General features: G+C 39.8%; 1 protein-coding gene across 4 annotated transcripts in view; it reads left to right on the top strand.

Annotated features, from left to right (window-relative positions):
• The window catches only part of FAM185A (family with sequence similarity 185 member A), a 1,394,841-nt gene extending 1,374,057 nt beyond the window's left edge, over nt 1–20,784 (top strand). For 3 of the 4 annotated variants that reach the window (XM_044088506.1, XM_044088508.1, XM_044088509.1), the window contains one exon: nt 20,077–20,784. In XM_044088506.1, coding sequence (XP_043944441.1) covers nt 20,077–20,186 — 110 coding nt within the window. In that variant the 3' untranslated portion in view covers nt 20,187–20,784. The remainder of the gene's footprint in view (nt 1–20,076) is intronic. The other variant, XM_044088507.1, reaches the window with a different exon arrangement.
• The last annotated feature ends 2,736 nt before the right edge of the window (nt 20,785–23,520 follow it).

A 23,520-nucleotide genomic window follows, 5' to 3' on the forward strand; every position in this document is an offset into this window, starting at 1 on the left:
AGAGATAATTTTAAGCAGAAAAATATTGAATGTAGCTAAGGAAGGGAGGGATGGGGCAGGTAAGCAACAGCAAGATGAATAGTAAAGTTGCCAGGAGAACAAGAAGTCGACAAGAAGAGTCTGAGGTAGTGTCTGAGGTACTTTGAGATAAGAGTTAGGCATTTAAATTAGATTAAGTAATGTATGAGAAGTGTATTTCCATCCGTATCACTGTAGGTGAAAAAGTAATACAGGATCAGCAGATGAGGGTAAGTTGAGATGAAAAGAGGGGAGGACATTTCAAAAGAGAAGATTCCCACTTATGTGTTTTTTTTTTTTTTTGGGGGGGGGAGGACAATGTGTGAGATTGAATAGGGTGAGTGAGGGGTGGTAATGTGCTTGGCACACAGAGATTACGAAAGAGAAAAAGATGGTGGCAGGGGCATATGCATCTTTGGTTGTGTAGCTATATGCTGTGCACCTTTAAACAACAATTACGATGTAAGCAGTAGTTGGAGGGGATGGAAGGGAATAAAGGTATGAGTTTGGCAGGCGGCTGGAGAATTGAGGGTGGGAGGAAAGTGAAGCCAGCCGAAACACATACACATCAGTGTCTGATTCAATCAGTTTAGTAGGTATCAGAATCTCCGATTTTTTTTATTATTTTATCAGATGATTGTTAGGCATGTCAGATATTGTTAATAATGAAAGAGGCATTTTTATATTTTATTTTAAACAAAAGTAATTATGTTAAACATTAGTAGTTGTATAACATAAATTTATTGATTTGCTAATACTTTGTGTTCCTATCTCTTTCTTACAGTAATTGGCAAAAGAGACGGAAAGATTGTTTTAAATATTTTGTTAAAGTTTTATTTATTTTATTTACTAATTCCTTCATTAATTCATTTATTTGGCTTAATTCTGTTATGTACGTTTTTATTGTTTTACATTTGAGAAAATGAGTTGTATTCACAAGTATGTCAAAAAGCCACTGTATTTAATGTTTTAGAGCTATGATCAGTTGCTCTTCAGCACAGCAGCAAACTGAAGTTAGACAGGTATGCATGAGTGTATGTGAGGTGGCCTGCATAGTGTTTTATATATATATATATATATATATATATATATATATATATATATATATATATATATATACACACACACACACACACACACACACACACACACACACACACACACACACACACACACACACACACACACACGCGCAGCTTTCTAGGTAGCACAAACTTAAACATTTTCACAAAAGAAATTAGTTTGGTGACAACTCCAGAAAGCGACAGACAGTTGCATATAAGCATTAAGCAACAATGTCCCCCATCATTTTTCTTAAGTCAATATGGCTGATAGTATGTTTGTTGCCTTTATGTATGTGGATTTTTGTTATGCATTTTTGTGTATTTTTATTATTTTAATATTCATGTGTGTTTATGTAATGTGTTGGTTTTCTGTACTATTTCTGTAAATGTACATTTTAAATCAGTCTGATTGGCTATGTGTTTTCTGTTACTGTTGGCACTTTTGGTTCTTTCTTTGCCCTTGTGTATGTGTTTGTGTATACACACACACACACACACACACACACATATATATATATATATATATATATATATATATATATATATATATATTACTGTTTTAATTTAAGTCCACTGGTTAACCTCCTGTTTGTGAAGCTGAAGTTTTCAGTTTCTTTCCCTTATCTGGCATTTTAAGCAGACTTGAGTTTTTGTGCTGTTATTACTGTAAAATTTGTGTATGTTCTTTCAGAAACACATATTTTTTATGTATTTAGTAATCTATTTTTAAGTTGTGTGTTCCTTTCTGATGCTTTGTTTTTTATTGGTTTATTGTTCTATTATTTTTATTTTTGATAGTTTTCACCAGCTAAATGACTTTTCAAGGTGGTGGCAGTTTATTCTGAGTCTCCAGGGATGGTTCAGTGATGTTGTACTATAATTTATCTTTCTGGAATGAATCTTCTTTTAAAGGGCTTTATTGAGAAACAGCAGCCCTGTTATTGCTTTAGTTTGTCCAGAAAAAAAAGTTGTATTTATAATTTTTTGGTATGGTTTAAATCAATATACTAACTTCAGCAAGACACAGTCTAGGGATGAAAAATTGTGGAAGGTGACTAACCCAGGAAACTTCATGGAGTAGCATGTCTGTTCCTTGTCACAGATGGTGAAATTCTTTTTCGAATCAACAGATATTTGATAAGGGGAAAAAAATAAAGCCTTCATTATCTGTGGCAGGGAAAGTATTCTAAAACTGAATGTTTCTGAAAGGTTCTCTATTAGAAGCATGATACTGCAAGTTAGAAAATGGCGACCTGTAGCGCGCATCCTGATTGGAGAACAAATGTTCTCTAGCAGGGTGCCAGTCTACGGATACTGCCTGCTGAAAAATGAGGCCAGCTCTTCAAGGCAAGCATATCAAGCCATGGAGCTCGGACTGAAAGTAACCTAACCAGAGCTTTGGTATCTGTAAATGAGAGTGAGAAAGATGTCAATAAAGCTATTATTTTACACTCCCTGAGCACTGCTTTTGCTGTTTAGTGAGTGTAAAAACTAAATGAAAGAGAAAAAAGTGTGTTTCTATGTGTATGTGGATGAATGCGTGCATGAAAGCAGAAGCATGTGTGTGTGTGTGTGTGTGTGTGTGTGTGTGTGTGTGTGTGTGTGTGTGTGTGTGTGTGTGTGTGTGTGTGTGTGTGTGTGTGTGTGAGAGTGAGTGAGTGACTGCATGTTTGTGTGCATGAAAGCGGAAGAGTTTGTGTGTGAGGAAGAGAGAGAGTCTGAAGAGTTAAAGTGATTGAGTCGTGACAACAGCAGCAGGTTTGCATACGTCTCAACCTCTTAGTTCACGATATCTGGGTAAAGTGGGATATCTGGGTAAAGGGTGAACAAAGGCTCAAAATAGGAACAGATTTTGAATAGTGCTGCTGTAAACTCACACAGTTACTTGAATAATAGGATTTGTGTTAGCATGCATTTTCTGAACTGCAAGTATGAGTGAGTGAGATCAACCACTGGCGGCAGCAGCAAAGATATTTGCCTACCTTTCGACCGCTTTGCTGAAGAAATCTGCATAAAGCCTAAAATAAAGGGGGAACAAAGGCTCAAAAATAGGAACAGATTTTAATTATTGCTGTTATAAAATTAAAAAGTTGCTTAAATGACATGATTCGTGCCAGCATGCATTTTCTGAAACTCAAGAAATAGAATGTACCCAGAACATATTTTTAGCCATATAGTTCAAGGTCAGGCTATGAGAATCTTTTGATTATCATGTGATGAGGAGGAATTTAAGTCAAGTTTGGAGAGATTGGCACATGAATTTGGAGAAAGGAGATACGGAAGAAATTAGATCATTTGGGCCTGCTCTAGGGTGACCCGGGAAAGAACAGGGAAAGCTGGACCTTATTTTAGTAACTCATTCAGAGAAAAGGACTGTTAAAAGGTCTATTCAAGCAAAGGTTCCAATAGTGTTATCTTTTACACAAGATGATAGTAAAGCTAAGGAGATTGTTTGAAATAATTGGCATATTTTGCTTGTTGATGAACAAACCTCAGAATTGATTGGATCACAACCCAGATTTGTTCACAAAATTAAGTCTGAAACAATATCTATGCTATCTTAGAATCCATACTTTTCCCCAGTGATGCCATCTAGAACTAATAAATGTGGCAACTGTGCCCACTGTGAATACTTAGATGAATCTAGATTCTTTAAACATCCTGGCACAGTTTGGCTTTGGCAGTTACGTGCCACAGCTAATCGTAAATAACTAAATAAATGTCTTGGTCACAGTGCAGCAGTTCCAAGTTAAATGCAGGTTTATAAATGATGCTCTTTAATATTTATACCCCATATATAGTTTCTTCTCACAAAGGTGCTTGTGTACTGTATGCAGAATCTTTTTGGAGTGAGTTTGGAAACATAATGGCTGGGATTTAGAAAAGACTACCAGCTATGGTAAGCCCTACTATGAGTGGCGAACCACTGGTGGGCCCCCTTTTTGATTCACAGACAGGCCTGCCACAATGAGTCTTCATGAATGGTAGAATCACTGCTGTGGGTCATCTCCACATCTGTGCTACATGTTAATGAGACATTCTGGGGGAATGGGTAATGCTTATTAGCCATATGCTCTCCCCTGAAATGCCTAAGGGAAGGGATTTACACAGTCATGTTGGTTAACACAACCAAAAACTACTGAATTCTCCCTTTGTAGCAATAGGAGAGACTGTTTTGCATGTAAGGTTTGAAAGGTTTAGCAGAGTAGTGGTGGTGGTGGTGTGTGTGTGTGTGTGTGTGTGTGTACGTATGTATGTACATGTGTGTGTGTGTGTGTGTGTGTGTATATATATATATATATATATATATATATATATATATATATATATGTGTGTGTGTGTGAGTTAGATTGTGCACATGTCTGCAGGGGTATGAGTTGTGTCTGGTAACTAGGTGGTCAGCCTAGGCGAGTTAGTTAGGGGATCCCATGTTGTAGGTGTGTATGTGTCTCTCTGCCTCTGTATGGGAGAATCAGTGAGTATATTTATGAGTGCAGATGAGTGTATGTGTGTAGTGTGTGTGTGTGTGTGTGTGTGTGTGTGTGTGTGTGTGTGTGTGTGTGTGTGTGTGTGTGTGATGTTGAGTGGATGTCTATCTGTGTGTGGCAGGGGGCTGGCTATCATACCTTTCACACTTATGCTCAAGACGTCCAGACAAAGCTAAAAATAATGGGGGAATAAATGTCCATTAATAAACCATGAATTTTGCAGCAATATGCAATTTGTAAACAATAAGTATTGAGCTTTACCACCTGGCATTATTAATTGACTGAAATCATCAGTGATTTACCAGAAAACCTACATTTCTACAAGTGACAGAGCAATGATATGAGGTTGTTGGGCAGACTTCTGGACAGAAGGAATGTATGCAGCCTATATATGGGCCACTAGAGGACACATCTGCCACAAAGTGCTTTTATTACCAGGGGTAACAAAACCCAATTCAGAGACATGCAGATTAACCAGTAAAGAGGACTTTCTCATTGTTGCAAATCTTGTCTCTAAATTGCATTTTTAACAATAATGTAAACTGCAACTTTTGGTCACTAGCTTGTGCAAGCATTGGGATTTTTCTGAATCCCAGCCAGTTTCACCAAAAATCATAAAAAATGTAGTAATCACATCCTTTAGATGGCTTTATGAATCAAGTAATTGTGCATGGGGTTCTCCAGTTTGCTTCTTGGCTGAAACACTATCTGTGCAGAGTTTGCACAGTCTTCTCTGTGCTTGTGTGTGTTTTCTTCAGAAGATTCAGTTTCCTCCCACATTCCAAAGACATGCCATAAGGTTGATTGGGACTTTAAAGTGCCAGCAGGTGTGAGTGTGTGCATGTATGATAAGGAGGACATACGTGGCGATCTACTTCACTTTCCCCTTTTGCCTTGTAAACTCCCCAAGTAGTGGTGGCTGCCTAGAGGGTCACTCTCACAGTCAGATTTGACTCATACAGGAGTGAGTAAGTGAGTAAAGTTTATTGCAAAGTAATGAAAATTAGGTAATTATCAGTTAATATGTAGATTAAATGCAGACTCACAATTTTGTTTTGAACTGAATTTTATTTGCATAGTTATATCCACAAATAGTGATAATGGAATTAAAAAAAAATAATTTCAATACCGAGCTTCCAAGTGTAGACACTGATCTTTTAGTCAGATTAACTATGTTGTAATTGTTAAAAGTTCAACTAAAAAAGAAAAAGCAGCAAATGCACTGTGTGCAAACTTCCGTCTCTGTGTCTTGGAAATTCACCTCTATTCAATGCTCATAACAGTCCACAACACCTTCAATGAAACCAGGTAGAAGTGAATAAAAGTTTATTGTAATGCCAACAAGCAAAGAATGAAGGTGTTGTGGACTGTTATGAGCATTGAATAGAGGTGAATTTCCAAGACACAGAGACGGAATTTTGCACACAGTGCATTTGCTGTTTTTTCTTTTCTAGTTGAACTTTTATGGTTGCTGCACTGTTTGCTTCAGTTCAGTTCTATGTTGTAATTGTTGAAATGGATCACTGAGAAATATAGATACAACATTTGAAGGAATTGCAAAGTTATGACCATTTGTTGAAGCCCCCAGTGAAATATGTTGAAATCTGTAATTACTAGGCTTGTATTGCTAGCACATAAACATACATTTGGATTCTAATGGATAAAGATATGGCTCCAGTCCACAAAAATAAAAGTATACTTAAAGCTTAGATGCATATATATGTGTGTGTGTGTGTGTGTGTGTGTGTGTGTGTGTGTGTGTTTGATAAAATAGGGGATTTCCTACTGAGAATGTTAGCAATGGTTGAGAAAAAATGACAGTAAATGTATGTTCTCCTAGTTTCTAGGTATGACACTGACAGGCTTGGCACCTGCCAATATCCTATGCTAGGCAAGTTGAAAGGGGTAGATTGGGATCCTTGGTGCCACTATTCATATGCATGTGGAATGGGGCTTTTGTTGGATGTCCTCTTCTGTATGTTCTACATTTTACATGTAGAGCACTAGTAAATAAAGCATCCACCGATGTCAAAATTATGAAAGGCAATATTATTTGGAGCCCTGGTATTATTCTTTATTTGACAAAGCTATAGGTAGTGTAAGAAAATTGTAACAAATATCCATGAAGCAGCTCTAAAACAGTACAAAATAACCAAATACAGTAGACTTCCTCTTATCTGGCCTTCTCTTTAACCAGCCCTCAAATTTCTGACGTAACCCTAGCAAAAGAATGCAGAGAACAACACTTCTGCCTCCTGTGGCCTAAATAATGACAGATATTCGAGGTTTAGACCTCATATTCATTAGAAAAATGCATACTAACACAAATCCTGTTATTGTAGCTGATTTATAATCTATAAATGCTATGTTGTATGCTTTTTTTGATTAACCACCAATTCTTTTATCCAGCCTAAGGTCTGGTCTCAGCGAAACCAGACAAAAGGGAGTCTACTGTAACAGGGCTGGAGTCAGTCCAGAGCTCTAATATTCAAAAATATTTTAATAACACAAAGCATAAAAATGAGTTAAGCGCTTTCGTACTTGCCAATAAGGACTTCATCAGAACTGACCCCACCATACAAATGTTCATTTAAATACAAAATAAATTAATAATACAACCAATGAGCATTGAGCAAGTTAGAACTGTTTAAAAAAATGTTTCTTTTCGTAAAGGCACATGCCATAATTAAACATACATTGATAGGGAAGCAAGAAATATATAGATTAATCTAATCTAAATTCTTCCTAAAACAACATAAGTAAATAATAAAACTGTATAGGTAATGTGTTGGTGCTAAAAACAATACTCAGTAACCCACCAGGGTAAACACTCAAGAGTGGATTACAGTTTAGCTGCTCTTCATTTTAATAAACAGGTTATAGAGGTGGTGTCACTTAAACCTGTTTTTTTGCTTGCATTCAGGCGCATCGGCCATAACAATTGTCTGTGCTCAAATGTTTGTTCCCAAGGACCATCTGTGGGATTTTTTGCTACCTATTCTAAAATAAAAAAAATAATATGTCTTATTTTCTTTGCATACCGTGCTGTGCCTATATAAGGCATTTGTCTCTTTTTTTTATTTTTTTATGTCATTCCAGTGTTCATAAATCCTTTTGTGCAGTGAGCATTCAGTTTTACCAACATAAATCGAGAAACGGGAGTCACAAAATGTTAAATATACAACTCGTATGCTTTCACAGTTGAACCTCTATCTGAATCTGAATGTGTAATTAATACTTTGTAAAACTATATTATCCCCCTCAAAAATACACTCACATTGTCTACACATTCCGCACTTGTATATACCTTTCCTTGTATTGACAGTGTTGTCTTGGATGTTCACACCTGCTCTTTCAGTTTTTTTTTTAGGTTGTTACATCTTTTAAAAATAAACATAGGTTGCCTTCCCACCTTGTCTATTAAATCTGCATTGCTCTCTAGCACTTTCCAATTGTTCTTAATAACACTTTGGATGGCCTTACTTTCTATGCCATACCTAAGCACCTTGCTATTCTCAGATGACACCCTCCAAACATTGGCTCCACCCTGCCATTCATTGTTGGCAGTAGGGAGTCCCTTACCTAACAGGGTATAATCTAGAATCTGTCACTTGCTGGACTTCCATGTGGATAGACTTCATCAACTCTCTGGGTACCCCCTTTCATTAAGCATGTGCCTTAGGAAAATAATTTCCTTCTCAAAGTCCACGTCATCTGATATGATATGATCTGATATGATCGTGGATAACTATACCATATGCCCTTTCACTAGGCTTTTCTTTTGTTTGAATGGATATCAGCTGCTAAACAGTAAATAATTATTAGAGAAGGTGAGCTTCCTTATATATGCTGGATTTAAAAATTCCCAAATCAAAATCTTTACTTAAAGTCGTATCTAAAAAAAGAATGTGTTACGGAAAAACATATGTGAATTTCAGGAAAGTGGTAGATCTATTAATATAATCAATAAATTGAGTATCGAGCTCCCTTCCAAATCCAAAAAATATCATCCAAAAACCTTAAATAGGTAATGATAGACTCTTTATATTGGGATGACAGAGCAACCTTAGTTGCCCAAGCCCACATGACTATGTCTGCATAAAGTGGGGCACAAGATGCTCCTATGGCCACACCATCAGTCTGTTTGAAATATTCTCCATCGAAGAATATAAAGTTGTTGTTTAGAATGATGTCCATAAATTCACCCATCATGAAGACCATATCATTACACAGATTACTATTGGTACAAAGGAACTCCGTAAACCATTCACATCCTGTATCATTAGGGATGGTTGAAAATAAATCTGTAACATCTATGGTTAGAACCATTCAGGGTGAAAATGCTCCTTTTGTATATTTACTCAAAAATCCCAGGAATCCCTGAGAATATGTAAAGAAATTAACATACCCATTGGAGAGGAAATCACAGCAGCATGGGTCACAATAAAGGAATCTAATTGTCCCTGGTCATGTGGCTTATTCTTATCTCTCCTGTCATAAGCAACATCATACCACACTGACATTCACCTTTCTTTACCTCCTCTAACAACTATCACTTAACATGCACCCCACAACTTTATCATCATGTAATTGCACCCAACCTTTTCACTATCTCTTGCCACACATTTCAGATACCACTACATCAAATATAAACCCAAGCCCTGTTTTAGTCATTATACTTTAAATAATAAGGATACAGGGAAATTACCCTACAATCACACCCCAACCACTCTCCTCCTCAGTGGGGATATACATCCTGACCCTGGACCATCTCCTCACAGCCAGCACACTTGCAGCTTATCACCAGTTACTATTCCTACTCTAAACAATGCAAACACAAGCAACTCTACATACCCACCCTCAACCTTTTCAACATTTGACAACAGAAGAAAATAGCCTGCTACTACTAAATTTAAATCTTAGCAGTATCGATCTGACTTGCATGCCTGTATTGCAGCATAAACTCCTGATGTATAGTAACCACAGAAACCTGGCTAAAACTCCACACTACACCCAGAATACAATATCCTTAGAAAAAGCAGGCAGCATAAAACAGCTGGTTGTGGTGCAATCATCTACAGTAACAACCTTGAACTAATAGCATATCCTAACACCTGCCCTGATTTTTCTAATGTAGAACTAATTATCTCTGTTTTCCAAGTTACTAGAAATAAATCCATCTGCATTGTGGCTATTTACATCCCACCTGGCAATAACATCCCATTAACTGAAGACCTAATCTATTGGATCTCACATAACATAAACCATGGAAACATTATCTTAGGCGTTCTTAATATTGACAGTAAACTCATTGATTCAGAATCTCCCAACCTGAACATAAATCTTTTTAACTTCAACCAAATAATCACTAGTACAACCAGAATGAACAAAATATCCAATTGACACTTAACCTTAGAGTGAATTTTGTCTACTGCCCCAACTTATATCAACACCTCAGGCTGTCTACCTGACACTGTCAGTGACCATATCCCTACTTTATGTAAGAAACACATATCACCCCTACAAAAACATAGTGTATAGCCTAGTACGCAATCTCACTTCTTCCCTCGACAAATATACCTGGAGCATCCATAAAAACTTACTCCGTGATATCATATTAACTAACTTCATTAACACACTCCTAACTATTCTTAATGAATTTGCCCCATTAGAAGAAAACAAATCAAATCAAATCCTACACCGTGGCTCACCAAAGAGACTAAACAACTGTTAAAAAGTGATAAGGCATGGAAAAAACATCACAAAACCAAATTCACAGCAGTCCTACAAAACTTTTGACATCTCCAAAATTTAAGTATACCAAAAATTAAATTGTATAAAACTAAATACTACTGTAACCTGCGGGACAAACACTGATGCAACTCCAAAGGATTCTGGCCATCTTAAAAAAGACTTTTGCATCCCAGCCAAATTACCATACCTTCCCCAACAACTAACAAATCCACTTGTGCCCCTGTCATGTTCAACAACCACTTTACCTCAGTCACTATTCTCATTATTTAAAACTCCACCCACCAAATCCCTTAGTATTCCTCCCATACAGAATTCTCATCTAACCCCTTTCTTCCTCCAACTACTACCAACAGCTATCAACAGAAAGCACTTACTGCAACTTAAATCTACTACCCCTGCAGCTGACAAGTTACCCACCGAGTAGCTTAAACTAGCAGCAGAGGTTATATCTTGCATCTCTATTCTCTTAAACTGATCTGTCACAGAAAACTATTTTCCCTACTCTGGAAAGAACCACATGTTATCCCACCACATAAAGGTGGACCCTCCACTGACCCCCCCTAATTTCAGAATTATAGTTATTCTACCACCACTATGTAAAGCCTTAGAGGAGGACATGCATACACACACAACTTCTACATCACTTCACCAATAATAATCTACTGTCCCCCACCCAGCACAGCTTCAGACCACTCCACAGTGCTACCACAGCTCTAATTAGTTTTACTAATATCAGCAATACCAACAGAAATGCTGGCAACTTAGTATCATCTCTCTTTCTAGATGTGTCGAAAGCATTTAAAACAGTCTCCTATCGTAAACTACTCATGGGACTAGCCTGTCTGGGCCTCTCCTGTTCAACCCTATCGTGATTCCACAGCTACATTTCTGATAGATTTCAAGCAGTAAATGGAAATGAGAGCTACCCCCTTCTTGCCAGTTTCAGTAGGTGTACCACAAGGCTCAATTCTAGGCCCCTTATTGTTTGACATCTTTAACAACAGCCTCCACAAAGCCATCCCTTACTCAGCCATCCCTTACTCATTTGTACAATATGCGGATGATGCCCCTTTATATGTACAGCTCAAAGCCTCACCCAGCTACAAAAACTCACCTAAGACAGCTTCTCCTCAATTAAATCCTGGTTAAGTAATTACCAGCTTTTTCTAAATGTAAACTTACATTCTTTATTCCCCAAAGTTTCTCTAACCAAAAAACAAGCTTTCTGTATTAGATTAGCCAGTTAACACACAGAGACTATATTCAACTGTATCCAACACTTGACTCTCAATGATGACTTAAAATTTGACCTACACATAAACCAAGCTATTAGAAAAAAACACCAAAAGCTCAGTTTCCTCTAGTGCTCTAAAACTTTTCTCACAGAATCTTCAGATCTTCTTATCTCCTCCCCTCACTTCTACACGCTTCACTCACTTTTACCAGCTTATACACAGCTTTAAAAAATAAACTTGAGGCTGCTGTAACAAAATACTAAGTTTGCATGCAACTTACTACACTGTAATCACCACTGCTTAGCCTTCAGGAAACTAAACAGGCTAGACTTAGCAAATTACCTAAACGTCAACCAACCAGTAATCTCCCACATTATACACAACTCTGAAAGCTGTCTGTCTCTTCAGCACATACTACAAAAATATACACCTCCTAGATAACTACACTCTAATTCTAAAATACCCCTAATTTCCACTAAGTCAAACCCCACCACTGGTGATGCTCTTTACTCTACTTTCATTGCCAAACTAGGGAATAACATCTACTACCTAAGCAGAATAACTCCCTCTCAAGCTTCAAGCGCAACTTAAAACAACACCTAAAGTCCTTATGGTTATGTTCCTGATCCCACCCTGACTAAGCCACACTTTCTTCTCTGTCATACCTTTCCACCCCCCCTTTGTCAGACTAATTTACTCACATCACCTCCCTAACCTGCCACTGCTTCATCGTAGCTCGCTGTCCTCTCTCACCGCACTACTCCCCTTTCTACCACCACTATCTCAACTCTTTTCTGCTCCTCTCACCACTTCTCTTATCTTTACCTGCATTTCCTTCATTTCATCTTCCCATCTCTGTTGTCTAAACTTGTACTGCCTTATCCATTCATCCCATCAACGTCCTGCACCAGTCTTTACTAACACTACCCTTACTCTCTTCTCTTATCCCACTTCCCCTTCCTTGGATCATAAGAAGTTAGTAGACTAATGGCCGTAGGGCCTTTTTAAGCCTACCCATTCATGCCCCAATTTTCCCAGTTATCAATGCCCATGGGCTACAACGGCTTTGGTATATGCCTGTGCCTTAGGGCATCTACAAACTGCCCTTGCCCATGAGAGCCACAGGCTGTAAGCCAGGGTTGAATTTGCAATTTCCCATCCAGTGGCCCAAATTGTGTTTGAATAGGCTTAGAGCAGAGCTATGTTTCATGTGAATCGGGAGTCCATAAAAGGGTAATTTCTGAGCCGCATACCTGTCCCTCCAACAGCTTTTGTTTATGTCACAGACAAGGTTTAGATCCTTAGATCAGATAATTCTAGTGCTGATTGTTTTGCAAATATGTAGCAGATCCATCAGGGCTGGATTGGAGAATGCATTGTAGGTTAGGCATAGATCTCCCCTCAGAAGTCTATAGGAGACAGAGTACAGGGGCAGGGCTTTAAGGCAGTCTGCATAGGATGTATTATTTACACCCTCTATTTTTTTAGTGAGGAATTTTTGTGGCTGCCCCAGCTGCTGCATATGCCTGGTCAGGTACATGCCAAAGAGTTCATTGTACTCGATTATTGGTCTATTGAGGGCTGAGTCTAGTGGAACTATGATCTCCTTAGATATGGATGCCATGCCCTTACTCATAAGTTCTGCCCTGTAGAAGGATTTTCTCACCACCATGGTCACATGGTTATCAACGTTCAGGTTACTGTCAAGCTGAGTTCCCAAGTCCCTTATCACTGGGTCTACTCTTAGGGGAGTGTTATCAATGTTGTAATTTGCAGGGTTGGTCGTCTTCCCAAAGGGTATGATTATGCATTTTTTACATTGAGTTTTAGGCCATGGTTCTGGCACCAGTTATTTGTCTGAATCAGACCTTCATGGAGGATATCTACATCTGTGGGGATTCAATGATTGCACCCAGCTTGCAGTCTGCAATTTGGTCAGCCAAAAGCCTTGACTTCAGAGAAGTATATTCCAAACTGGAATATACCTATACCTTAACTCCATGTGTTCTAGCTGTGAGCTATTAGGCTATCCATCAGGATATGTAGGGACATATGCCTAAATTTGTGAGTTTGCCTATAATAACCTGAGTGAGGTATTATGTGAAATGCCTTTGCCAGGTTAAGGTAGGCTTCTCAGAGAAGTCCACCAAGTTTAGTAGGCATGACCTACTTATAATGAAACCAAATTGCAATGGATCCAGTGTTTGAAGATTTCCTATCTCTTTACTTATTAGGTCCACAGTATTTTTTCCATAACCTTGCATAAAAGACTAATCAAACTTATAGGTCCTCCAACTCCTTCAACAAGTTTTTGCTTTTCTAAACCTCCACAGCAAAATCTCTACCCTTTATATTCATTTTCTTACCTCCACAGCAGCACGTCTACTATATACTTTCTTAAGACCTGTCTCCACCTACATTTTTAGTCTATACCATTAATATATCTGTTTCTGCTTAACTAGGTGTTCTTCGTGTTTCACTGTTGCAGTCATCACCTATGGGTTATCCCTGCTGTGGTAGCCCTCGGCCGGCCCGAATACCAGAGTCAATGTTTTTCTGCGTCGGCTGCTGTCAATTGTTGACTGATGTCAGGTCATCAGTGCTATAAAGCAAGACAGCTAATGCCATTACATCCGTCTTTCTTGCTGTGGAGTCAGTAGTAGAAGCAGTTTGCAAGTGTGCCGGTCAGTCGCTACCGAGTTCGAACTACAGATGAAAACGTCTAAAGCTAAGTACCCCATTGGAGATCCTTTTTTATTGCACTAACCGATGTCCGAAAAAGTTAACAATTGTCTTGCCTGTGGAAAGCAGATCCCACACTGAGACTTCCATTCATACTGCATCACTTGTTTAGGCCCAGACCAAGACACCCACCGTTGCCTGTTCTGTGCCCTCTTTAATGCGAGAACCATTCGTTGTAGAGCTGTTATTGTGGACAGATATTTTCATCTTCTGTCTTCGCATACCAAAATGGCATCCGTCAGCCAGCAGTCCGTAGACATTCCAAAAAAATGTAGAGATAAAGATAGAGACAGATCACACAAGGCTAAGCCTTCCGACGATGCTACCGGTAAGCAGGTTGTCAGTTCTCCAGAATTCAGTGAGAAGTTTTCGCAGTCCCTGATGCACAATATGATATCCATGCAGGCCTGTACTGAGACCCTTTCGGAGTCCAGTGTGCTGCAGAAATCTTCTTCGTCTTCTCTTCTTGGGAGTACTGCTGAACACAGCATCCCAAATGGCCTTCCTATCCCCAGAAAAGCAGAGCTTCCTGCCTCTCTACTTTACCCAGCTGGCTTCCAGAAGTCACCTCACAGCGAGGAAGTTCTTGCAAGCCTTGGGGTACATAGCATCTTGCATCCTTCTAATTCCTCTGGCCAGGCTTCACATGAGAAAACTTCAGTGGTATCCAAAGAACCTTTGGTGTCAGCACTCTCAGCCTCTAGAGACTCCTCTCCCCCTGATCCCCTGTATAAGGGCTGAGATTCGCTGGTGGGCAGGAGCCTGTGCTAAGAACAAGGGTCTTCCCTTCACCCTACCGGTCAGACCATCACCACCGACGCTTCAGACATTGTTTGGGGCGCTCACCTAGCAGGCAGGTGCACCAAAGGCCTTTGGGATGCCCAGCACCTTCCCTTACACATCAACCAGAAGGAAATGATGGCAGTACAAAAGGCTCTGAGATCCTTCAAACCCCATCTCAGGCTAGGGGTTCTCCTTATCAAAACAGACAGCACCGCTGTAATGTGGTACATCAACAAACAGGGAGGGACTCAATCTTACCCTCTGTGCAGGCTAGCCATGAACCTCTGGCTGACTGCTTCCTCCATAGGACTACACCTAATAGCCCAATACCTACCAGGGATCAACAACTCCCTGGCAGACCACTTAAGCAAAAACTTACTGGACCCCCATGAATGGCAGCTCCATAGACAAACCTTTTTGCAAGTCACTCAGGAGTGGGGAACTCCAGAGGTGGATCTCTTTGCTTTGCACCTCAACCACCAGGTTAAAAAAAAAATTCTGTACCAGGGAGTCTCACCACCTAGCATGGAAGGTGGATGCCTTGACCTTCCCCTGGAACTCCCTCTTTGTGTACACATTCCCTCCTTTGCCTCTTATTCCCAAGATACTGATCAAGATAAGGGAGGAGAGACCAAGAGCCATCATCATTGCTCCAGATTGGCCCAGGCAGCATTGGTACCCCTTACTGCGCAGCCTCACATCACAGCCTCCCAGGCAGCTTCCCGGGATCTCAGACCTGTTGACTCAGGTGTGTGTGTGTGTGTGTGTGTGTGTGGGGGTGCTGCACCCAGACTTGCAGACTGTCAAACTCTCAGCATGGCTTATGCTCTAAAAACAAACAAAGGTCCCCCGTTAACCGAACAGGTCCTAGACATTATCATAGAGGCCAGAAGGCCCAGCACCAGAAAATCTTACACAGGGAAATGGAAATGATTCTGCTGTAGGAGCCAGTCCAGAGTGGGCAGTTCCTCACAACCTTCCATCCCCCTTATTCTGGACTATCTAGCGGAGTTACTCAATAGTGGCCTCTATTTCTCTTCAATTAAGATCCATGGCTCAGTCATTTCAGCTCATTTCTATACAGACCCACCCCTGTTCTCACATCCTTTGATTAAAGAATTCCTCAGAGGGGCTTCTAATATCAGACGTCCCAGAAGACCACCCACACCAGCCTGGGACCTGAATTATGGTTTGGAAAAACTAACCTTACCACCCTTCAAACCTGCTGCTTCAGCAGAACTAAATACCTCTCCTGGAAGACTGCTTTCCTACTAGCTCTCACCGCAGCCAGAAGGGTTTCAGAACTTCAGGCACTGATGGCTATTGAGCCCTTCATCATTTTCCATGCAGACAGGGTCTCTCTGAGGACTAAACCCTCATTTATGCCCAAGGTGGTATCTAATGTGACTCTCAACCAGGTTGTACATCTACCCACCTTCTCCCCTAACCCTCAAAATAAGAGGGAAAGAATTCTGTACTCACTAGACATGCACAGACAGCTCAGATACTACCTGGACCATACTAAAGCCTTCTGGAAAACAAACCAACTTCTTGTCAACTTTCCCCCAGGGGCAGAGGGGAAGCCCATTTCCAAGCAAACCATTTCCAAATGGATATTACACTGCATCCATTTCTGCTACAGATTACATGAGAAACCACCCCCTAAGCCAGTTCGTACCCATTCCACTAGGGCAGCCTCCACTTCCAAAGCATTCCTCAGAGAGGTTCCCACCAGGGACATCTTGGAAGCTGCCACCTGGACTTCTGTCCATACCTTTACAAAACATTACCACCTACCTCTTTTCTCTAAGTCTAGGGCAGGGTTTGCCTCTGCAGTGCTGCAGGGCATGTTGACCCAGGCCTAGGTCTCTTACTAATCCAACCACACCTCTCCTCAGCTTTGGGAATCCTCTCACTGCAACAGTGAAACATGAAGAACATAGTGCAGTTGTGTACACTTACCATAAATGTAGATGTTCGAGTGTATTCACTGTTCCAGTCCTGGTTTCCCTCCCTCCTTCACCCTTATATCCTCTTCCTTAGGGAGACATAAGCTTCTTACGGTGGCTTTTTGCCACCAGGACCACTTTACCATATTTCCTGGGGCTTCTGACTGGTTAGGGCAAGAAAAACCGATGTAATGGTGTTGGCTGCCTTGCTTTATAGCACTGACAACCTGACATCAGTCAACAAGTGACAGCAGCAGAAGCAGAAAGACATTGACTCTGGTATTTGGGCTGGCTGAGGGCTATCACAGTAGGGAAAACCCACAGATGATGACTGCAACAGTGAATATACTCAAACATCTACATTTATGGTAAGTGTACACAACTGTACTTTATCCTACTATTATTTTTCTAAGGGCCTAAATATTGTATTAATACCTTAACTATGAGCATACTATACTGTATCTACCAAAATATTTATATATCATATTGTTTAAACGGAGTACAATGTATATTATACTACTAAAACTATGTAGTTGAATATGAATTCTGGAGCTTTTCTGCCCAGGCCTCTGCTGAAAATGGGACTTGCTGCCCTGACAGACTTTCCTGGTAAACAAAGGCAAGCAATAAATAAATACATTTTTACAGCATATCATTGACTTAAGCACATCTATATTATTCTTATAACATTACTCATGTTTGAATGGCTTAATATTTGATAGTAATGTCAAATGTTTTTCAATACTAAAAAAAAAATAACCAGCGTCAATAAAATTTCTCTCCCTGAAAAGACTGTATTGTTCTGTGTAGGGGAATGAGTTTTCTTTCACAGTAGTATTGCCATTTTGGGAGAGTGCAGCTGACAATTGAGCTGAAGATTTTGTCAGGAGAAGGAAACGGTGTTGCTGGCATCAAACACATGGACTCCGCTTTTATTAGCATGAATGCATGTAGGTGATGATCTAGATGAGGAAAACCACAGAAAAAGACCTCAAGTCTCCAGCAGTAAAAGAAGCTGGTATATATGGGTTCCACCTGAGAAGCATAGGGAAATACTATACTATAAGCAAAAAATTCATCACTAGATCACCACGTATTATATATCTCACAATTTCAGTCTGTCTTTGACTGAATGATAGTAACTCATTAAAACCTTTGGAACATTTAAGTCAGGGAAGATCATGGGAGTGAAGATGAAAAACTCATAGCAAGTGTAAACTGTTTACAAAAGAAAGAAAGAAAGAAAACTAGATCAAATGAAAGACCCTCTGCTGTAGCACATGGATGATGGTCTAACTGCAGCCCTTATGCCCCATGCTTGACTAGTGACAAGCATGTACAATGGGGAAGAAAGGCCAAGGAGGATGGGAGCTCACCTGTACTGGGAGCAGGGAGGTGGCTATGGCCACTTCAGTAACACCTAGCACGATCATTAGGTTTCACATCCATAGAAAAAGGCCTTGCTTGAACACACATTGCTCTGGGTGAAGTACACATATCTGGGAGAGGGGTGTGTGTGAGAGAGAGAGAGCGAGAGAGAGGTGTGTATGTGGAGGCACACTTTCTTCTCCACAGTGAGCAACACTTGTGAAGCTAATGGTTAGAAGCTCCAAAATGTTAGGACGGGAGTCTGTTGTGTCCAGAAAAATAGCCTACTCCCTGTTGCCCGAGTCTTTTCTCTCCATGGAGCAAATGAGATTATGAAGCCCTCCAGCAGACAAAAAATGAATGGGATGAAGGGCTCTTACCTGGGCAAGAGGTGCTTGGTACCTGCCCAAAGACAGGAATGAACAGGATAATAAGGAGAAGGAAGGGGAGCCACTGGGTAAAACCAAGGAGTAAAATAAAAAGGAAAGTAAGTGATAGTTTCAAACAATGCCAAATGATCACATTTGGCCATTCGGAAAGTACAGAAGAATACTGGAACTGTATAAAGCACATTCCCTGGTATTCACAAAGATAATGTGCAGAAGTGTAAATGCCTTGGATGAACTATCTTTGCTTTACTGCCATAGACTACAATGATTCAATAAACTGAATTATGGTATTACTCTGGGAAAACAGAGTCACTGTCCTGTTTTACTGAATGCTACACTGGAATGCCTGTTATCTTACTACATGTCATGCAGCCCTCTGCTCAGGACAAAAGGCAGCTCTGTGTAACGTGACAGTGCTACACAATGTTACTGTGTAAGGCAGCTACTTACTGTATAGCTTGCCTTAGCAAGTAGCTAGAGTAGCTACTTAGTAAGGTATGCTGCACATCAGTAAGCTGCTTTATACAGTAGTGCTGAATGCACAGACATGAAGAACTGTGATTCTTCAATTAATCACAGTCTTTCTATATACAGGTGGCACTGGGATCATTACCATGTTGTGGTAATAAGGGACTCTGGTTCTGTACAGGCTCCCATTGGCTGAGTTTCACCAGCGTCATGGGTGTGAATGGGACAAAGTAGTGTTGGGAAGCAGATTTACCAGCACTTTAGGTAACTCTGTTGGCTGTAGGAATTTCTTGTAGTACAACAGAGATGTGTGTGTGTGTTGGGGGGGGGGTTGTCATGATGCAACAGCATTAGTATGTTGCTCAGTATTCTATCCAATGGATGGGGTCTCTGCAGCCACAGTTTTAGCAGCTATTTGCATGTCATTGAAGTGCCCTAGCTTGTTATTTTTTATGAATCGTGTATGCTCAAGGGGTGGTTTCATCAGCATGGGAAGGGAGGGTAGGTGGCTGAAGTACCATGGAGTAGGAACATACAAGAGGTCTTACACAGTTCTGTTCCATTTAGTGTATTATTTTTTGTCCAGTAGGGATTTATGCTCCCTTTTATGATACATAAAGTGTTGTAGGATGGCATGCAATTTTTGTGCATCTTGACCATTATTTTACAGTAATTCACGATCTTCTTTTTAATGCCAGTTTTATTTTCTTAGAACTAGTAGTCTGCCTATGATTCATTTTGCATTTTGAATTAGCATTTATATAACTGATGGTTTATTAAGGCTAATTTTGTATTCTTCTCTCCAATTTTTGTTTTAGGTTGTATGAATCAAACAAAAGAGGACATGGACAGACACATTTCAGTTGATGCTTTTAATGGAACAGTATATCTCACAAACCAAAGTTGGTTTGAATCCCTGAAACCCTGACGAGAAGTACTTTAGAAACAGCCAGCCTGTAGTCAGTGTTTTAAAATCCAGATGTTTGCAATGGCTTTCCCAGCTCTTATGTGAACTTTGTTGTGGTTATATCAAGATGTGTACTATTATTTAAGTCATGTTTAATTAATTTTGACAAATGTATTTGGCTATGGCGTTGGTTTCATTTTCTAAATCTTTATGAAACGTGGTTTTCTGAAGGAAAGGCAGGTTCTTCTGTAGCAATAATACCACCCTTAAAGTGGAAAAGCTTGCTGATGTGATCATTCCACTGATGATTATGTAAACATGTTTCTTTAATACACACACTGGTAAGATGTGGTGCCTTTTATATTTGAGCATTTAAAGCTAGTTTACTTTTGCCTTGAGCAAAACATGTATTCTGTTTATAGTTTAGGCAATATAAAGTTGTGTAGTTTGTCTGAGAGTCAGTATTTTTGGTACTTTTTTTACAAACTGACAAAAGTCTAGCTTCTTTAACAGTTAATTGTTAGTAAATTTATTTTGCTGAAGTGAGAAAATATGAGTGTTTGTAGCACTGACCACTCCACGTTTTAACTATTTTAAGTAAACTCTTGCAAGGCATTGATTTATGAGTGTTAGCTTTGTTTTGCACACTTCTTTAAATGAGCAGTCAAAGTCCAATTACATATTAACATGCCTGACTGTGTTTATAACTAACCGTGGGACTACTTATTAAAAGTGTGAAAATAAAGGCAGCAGTTTCAGCCAATGCTGTACAGCACCCAAAACTCACACTGTGTTTTGCAAAATCTAAAAATACAGCTAAGCAGTAAAGCTAAAACTTGAAATTCAAATCATTGTGAATGTGCAAACAATATGGAAATAGTTCACTTTCTTGGGTTGATTAGTAGCAGTATGTTTTCTGAATGCTAGTTGTCGTCTCCTACTTATTCGCTTTTTTTTTTGGAAGTGTCAGTTTTTCATCATATTGACTACACATATAACCTGGAATTAGAAGTTCCATTGTCATTACCCAAAGGCTAAGTCCAGAAGGATGTAATCAGCCTCCCAGTCCAAAGTTTTCCAGAGTAATGGCTCTTCCATTCTACCCTCAGTTTTCTGCATATCAGGACCTCTTGTCTGAGCTGTTTTGTCACACATATGGTTTGCTATAGCACTGAAAATGACCCCCAAGCTACAGATCATTGTAATAGTGTTTTCGTTTAATAATTTTGACTTTCTAGTTTGTTTTTTTGACTGTTCTCTTCTTTGTCTTTGTCTCATGTGCTTTCCAGGTCAGTGCATTCAGTTTTTTCATTTATTACTCTCTGATTTTGTTGGCCTGTTGTCATTTTGTACATAGTTGTCAGTTTTTTGAGAGTGTTACCTGCTGAAGTTTCCTGGTTAAGTCTGTCTTAGCCATTTAGAAATGTACTGTTGTTTTCTGTTTGAGTAAAAACTATATTAGACTTTCAATTCATTTGCATTATTTGCTGTAGTCAGTGGTTATTACAACAACTATATAACATGCAGAATGAAGAAAAATGAAAACAAGAAAGTACATAAAATGCATGCTGAGATAAAAATTTCTCAGAAGAATAAGCCATGCCTCAAGTACCTAGGAAGGCTCATTTCTCAGCAGTATGACATCTATGCTGCCTTTAATCCCTCAAGTATTAAAGACTGCAGAAACAGGTTAGAGTTAGAAATAACTGAAGGCTGTTCTTCAAAAGGTAGCTGGCATTAGGACTTCTGTCAGAACCTCAACATCATCTTCCTTGCCCACTGAATAGTTTGAAGCTAAGGCAAAGCTCTTCTGTTACAGCAAGACATTCCTTCTGTCCCTACTGCTAAAAGCCCAAAATAGAGGACTCTTCACTTGGGTGTTCTAAGTCTTTCTGAACCTGAAGTTTGGACTCTTTCACCCGACTCTGCTAGTTCAGTCAAGTCTTTGGAGATCCTTCTTGATAGAGTTAGATTACAGCAGGATGTGTCTGACCCTTCTTATAGTACAGCATGTATTATTCCAGGCCTCCTTCCCTGCCAACATGGGAGCAAACTGAGGACCTTATTTACCAAATTTTCAGCTGCTTACCCAGGATTTTCTTTAGTAAGTCCTATTCAGATACCTCTTCTTCTGAGGCCTTCAACTAACCTGTCACTATGGACTTCAGTTTTGTCAGACTTATCAGGTTTGGCTGTGTTTTCAACCTTGGAGCCACAGTCTTTGTCTTCAGTTTTTCCACTAGCAACAATACCAGCAGAGTGGAGTTCCTGACTTTGAGATTTTTGGCATAGTAGCCTTTAGCATCAAGACCAAGGACTGATGCTTTTGGATTAAGGTTTTGCCTGATTCTCTTATGCCTGCCCATTCCATCCCCAAGAATGGAATTTTGGTTATCAACATCATTGCCCTCAGTGATGACTTCATTGTTGACTGGGGTGTCAACTCTGTAGTCCCCAACTCCTTGGGGTCAGCCTTGGTCACTCCGTTTACAGCCCTTACTTTGGTCCAGCTACAGATGATTAGGACTTCCTTGCATGTGGCTCCCATGACATGGACTGTCATTATGACCTTGGCCATGTGACCCTGAGTGATTGCATTGTCAGCCATTCTCCCTGTTATCTAGACGATAGAAGTACTTGTGGGCTTGAAGGGCTGTTCATGCCTCTTCCCAGCAGTCTGTGTCATTTTCTGCCATTGAATATTCCCTTCTGAGATCTAAGAAGGCATGATACAAGCGGGATCGCTGATACCCTCCATTAGTGTCCCTCATGTGGACATAGATGAAGATGGGGAGGTTGCTTCCCCCCATCCCTGCCATATGATCCCAAGTTTAGAAGACTGTTGGAGGGAGTGTTCAGTGTTAAAAATGATGTAGATTCCAGAGTTATTTTTCTTGCCCATCTAAATCTTGGAAGAGGCCTCCTAGTCTCCCATGGCCTCCTGTTGGGTAGACTGGTAGTTTAGACGGCATGGAAGAACCTCATTATGGTGAGTTTCCTTAATGAAGGTTTCTACTTCACAGAGACTAGCTGTGGAAAAATACTGAAGTTCAACATATTTTGTATTCTGTATATAAAGGGTTAAGCAGAAAAATGTTCACTGCGTGCAAACTGAAATGTTCTGGAAAATGTTGATCACTGAGGAATGCAGAAGTTAATCTTAAACTGCTGATAAGAAAGTTAATGTTGCAAGAATAACTGTGGTACTAGCTGGTAAAACCAAGTAATCAAACTATCACTTCTAATGAATGTTCTGTGTGCTACGTGTGTGTACGTGCAGAAGGGTCTATAAAAGCAGAACTCAAAGTACAAGTAGCCAGACTGCTGGCATACTACTATCATGTAGCAGGTCTCC

This window comes from Protopterus annectens, chromosome 11.part0 (assembly GCF_019279795.1).
Source record: "Protopterus annectens isolate FY-2018-M chromosome 11.part0, PAN1.0, whole genome shotgun sequence".
Taxonomy (NCBI): domain Eukaryota; kingdom Metazoa; phylum Chordata; order Ceratodontiformes; family Protopteridae; genus Protopterus; species Protopterus annectens.